Source organism: Lactuca serriola, chromosome 4 (assembly GCF_051521515.1).
Source record: "Lactuca serriola cultivar US96UC23 chromosome 4, Lser_US96UC23_V15, whole genome shotgun sequence".
Lineage (NCBI taxonomy): Eukaryota > Viridiplantae > Streptophyta > Magnoliopsida > Asterales > Asteraceae > Lactuca > Lactuca serriola.
Window position 1 is genome coordinate 32,064,346 of NC_136411.1, and position 3,468 is coordinate 32,067,813.

At 33.9% G+C, this 3,468-nt stretch overlaps 1 protein-coding gene across 1 annotated transcript; it reads left to right on the forward strand.

The window, feature by feature from the left end:
* The first annotated feature begins 1,691 nt into the window (after window positions 1–1,691).
* Window positions 1,692–3,157, forward strand: LOC145098185 (F-box/FBD/LRR-repeat protein At1g13570-like). The gene is made up of 4 exons (XM_079035849.1): window positions 1,692–2,319; window positions 2,407–2,511; window positions 2,601–2,753; window positions 2,843–3,157. Exons 1-4 carry the CDS (start codon window positions 1,705–1,707, stop codon window positions 3,155–3,157), a joined length of 1,188 nt encoding a protein of 395 aa, XP_078891975.1. The 5' UTR covers window positions 1,692–1,704.
* Window positions 3,158–3,468: the final 311 nt, after the last annotated feature.

Genomic DNA, 3,468 nt, shown 5'->3' on the forward strand with positions numbered 1-3,468 from the left:
TTCCCGTAGGCATTTTCTCCTTCTTAAGAGACATTCAATTTCGTTTCTGTATGAGAATTTTGGTTGAGATCGTAGGAATAAAGTTTGTGGTTCACTTTTGAAATAATTGCAAATTTATGAGATTGAATACATAGAAAAGTAGGAATTAGGAAAAAATGGGCCGGAGTTTGTGCTTGATATCTCACTTTTCATTTCAATCAAGATGATTCCAGTAAAGGTCCCTACACCAAAGAAAGTTTTTGTGTCATTGCTTGCATAAACTTTTGAGGTATGTTTCTTTTTCAGTTGTAAATTCAAATTAGATACTTAATTTGGTTAGACATTTTTCTTTTTCTATGTTGCTTGTATGTATTTTTCCTTGAGCTACAACAACCAGGATGAGTTTAAGCTTTTTCAAAGTCCTACTAGACATAGATGGAGCATGGAGAATGATTATGCAAGAAGAGAAGGAACATGCAGGGGTAGGAAAGAAAAAACTTACCAAGAGCTGTGTTGTCAAATATTTATGTTTAATTCTGCTAAGAAATAACAATGTACTTCTATAGATTTCTTTATTGGATAGATTTGTCAAATATTTATGTTTAATTTTGATTTTTGTTTAATATGGCTTTTGTATAGTGCTTGTATGTATTTTATAATTACTCAAGAAGTTGGTCTGGTTATTTTATAAACAATTATTTTATAAACAGAAACATTGAATTCGGAAAAAAAAATACAGACGGTAAAATGGTCATTTTTATAATTCAGACAGAAATTCAGATCTTCCAACCAAACAACATGATAAAAATTCAGAAATTAAACATTCAGAAATTAAACATTCAGACTCTTTTAAAAATTCAGAAATCTTAAAAATTCAGATCTTAATAATTCAGATCTGCCAAACAGTCCATAAATCTGATTTAACTACTAAAAAAATAATAAAAAAAAAGCCATCGGCCGGCCCCTTTCCCCACACGTCATCTCCATGCCCTAGCACAATCGCCGGTGATTTCAGTTATACTAGTTCCGACTTCAACAGCTTAGAGTGATTTCATTCCGATTTCAACACGTTCGAAAAACGATCAGAAAAAACCAACAGATCAAGGCAAGTCTACTAGCTCTTCATCGTTTTCGGATTTGCTGGATAAACTTCTGTCGGCGATTCTCCTACTCAATTACAGAAACGAACGCAATTTCACAAACAATCACATTCTTTTGGGTTCGATTCTTTTGAGGAATGTATTATAATATTTAGTGGAATATATAGGATTAATAAACCGACTCAAACCACAAACAATCACACTCGTAAATATTAAAGAGGGCAAATCTACTTCAGCAGTCTTTTCCTTTCGTTTTTCCTCCTCTCGTCTTGATATTTCTGCACCTCTGGTGTTACCCTTGATATATAATTTATTTTAGATGTAGACAGCGGGCATGAGTATTGATTACTTATTGGAGATTTGTATTGTAAAGCAGACATCATGTTAGATATAATAAGGGATTTATGACTCTAGTATTAAGGTAGAGCATATTTAGTATTATTGAGCATGAACATGTTTGATTATTCATTAAAATATATTTGTTTTCTAGTTCAATTATTTGTATCTTGGTTTGAAGCAACCACTTCCAATTCCCTTTAATATTGTGTTAGATTTGTATTAAATTAAGCAAGAAAATCTATTTGGTTTTGCAGCCTTAGAGAAAGTCAAGTCATCAAGAGAAGAGATGAAAGGTAAAGGTAAAGGCAAGAGGAGGGATAGAATTAGCGCACTTCCTCAGGACACAATTGAGAAAATTCTTACTTATATGCCAATCCGAGATGCAGTGAGGACAAGCATCTTATCAAGGAAATGGAGGTATTATTGGACAAGCATGCCGAAACTTGTATTTGATGTCAACGTGAATCAGGATGCTATGGTTGCATCATCTATGGTTGTATTATCTGGAAATGAAGAAGTTGATATATATAAGTTTGTCAATGCCGTCTTCCACGTTTTGCTGTTACGCAGGGCTCCAATATTGGAATTCAGTTTCCTTGTTATTATAGAAACTGAAATTTATAGTGAGATTGATCAGATAATACTTCACCTTTCAAAGGACAATAATATCAAGAAGTTCGTCTTAAAGATTTTGGGAATTAACAGCTACTTGTTACCCCGTTCCTTCTTTTCATTGCAAGGATTAGAGCACCTAGATCTCTCGTATTGTATTTTTGAGTTTCCATTAATGAATAAGGGATTTAGTAGGTTGAAGAACCTACGCTTTTGTGAGGTTGATATCACTCACAAGATGCTTTTTCGATTCCTTACCAATTGCCCCCTCCTTGAGGAATTTACTTGGGTAAGTAATTAAGGTGCATCAATGCGTATAACTACTTATGAATTAAGTTTTTTCAATTAAATAAAATACCTTATTATTTAAATGCAGGCTAGAGACTATAGAAATACAGTGCTTACCGAGTGTGATTTGGTTAAGCTTTTTAAGTGTTTACCTTTAGTTCAGGTTCTGAAAATCCACAAGTTGTATATCAAGGTAAAACCCAACCTATTGTTTTGTCTCATGCGAAAAAAAAAAAATTCGTGTTTTAAACTTTTAATCTTATTTTTAGTATTTGGTTAAAGGACTTGGGTGCAGGTAGTAGTAGTATGCCACATAAGCTCCCCATTTCACTACCCCACTTGAAAGTACTTGTTCTTGGTGTGTGTTTCCTTGAGCTTTCGACTGTTCTATGTGTGATCAATAGCTCTCCAAATATGGAGAAGATCAAAGTGGAGGTAAATATCAACAACCACATACTATCACACATGGTTTTAATAGATCTTCATGATTCTACTTACAATTTTGACATGCTTTTCTGATTTAGATTTGTTGGGACCATGATCGGCAGTGTAGTCTACAAACTTTCAATAACTTGCCTGATATTCAAGAAGACTACTTGGGCATCAACTTGGATCATCTTAAAGAGCTGGAGATAACAAACTTCCATAACCATGTTCTTGAGATGGAGTTTGTGAAGCTCATCATGGTTAAGTCACCTGTGCTAAAGAAAGCACGGATAGAGCTTCATTCTCATGTTTCTGTTAATGAAGAAGTAAAGATGCTTCGATGTTTGCTGCACATGCCAATACCACGTGCATCACCAGCAGCGAGCTTCACCATTGAACGTCGTAAATATTGATTAGCTGTAAATGCATAGAAAGTTGATGTGATTTTAGGTTAATTGTGTCAAAGATTTTTTGTTACTGTCTAAGATTTTTTTTTTTTTTTTGGAACGGCCATGTTAGTACTTGCCTGGGATTGAACCCAGGACCTCCTGGTTAGAAACTCCTAGTTAGACATCATATTAGCCAAATGAGCTAGCCCAACTTGTTTTTTTAGGTTGATTATGAGAACTGCTACTTTTTACTCTTTTATATTCTCTAACTCATCTATCCACTTATTTTGATGCTTTACCATTAAACACAACACTTGTACAACGTAAATTATATA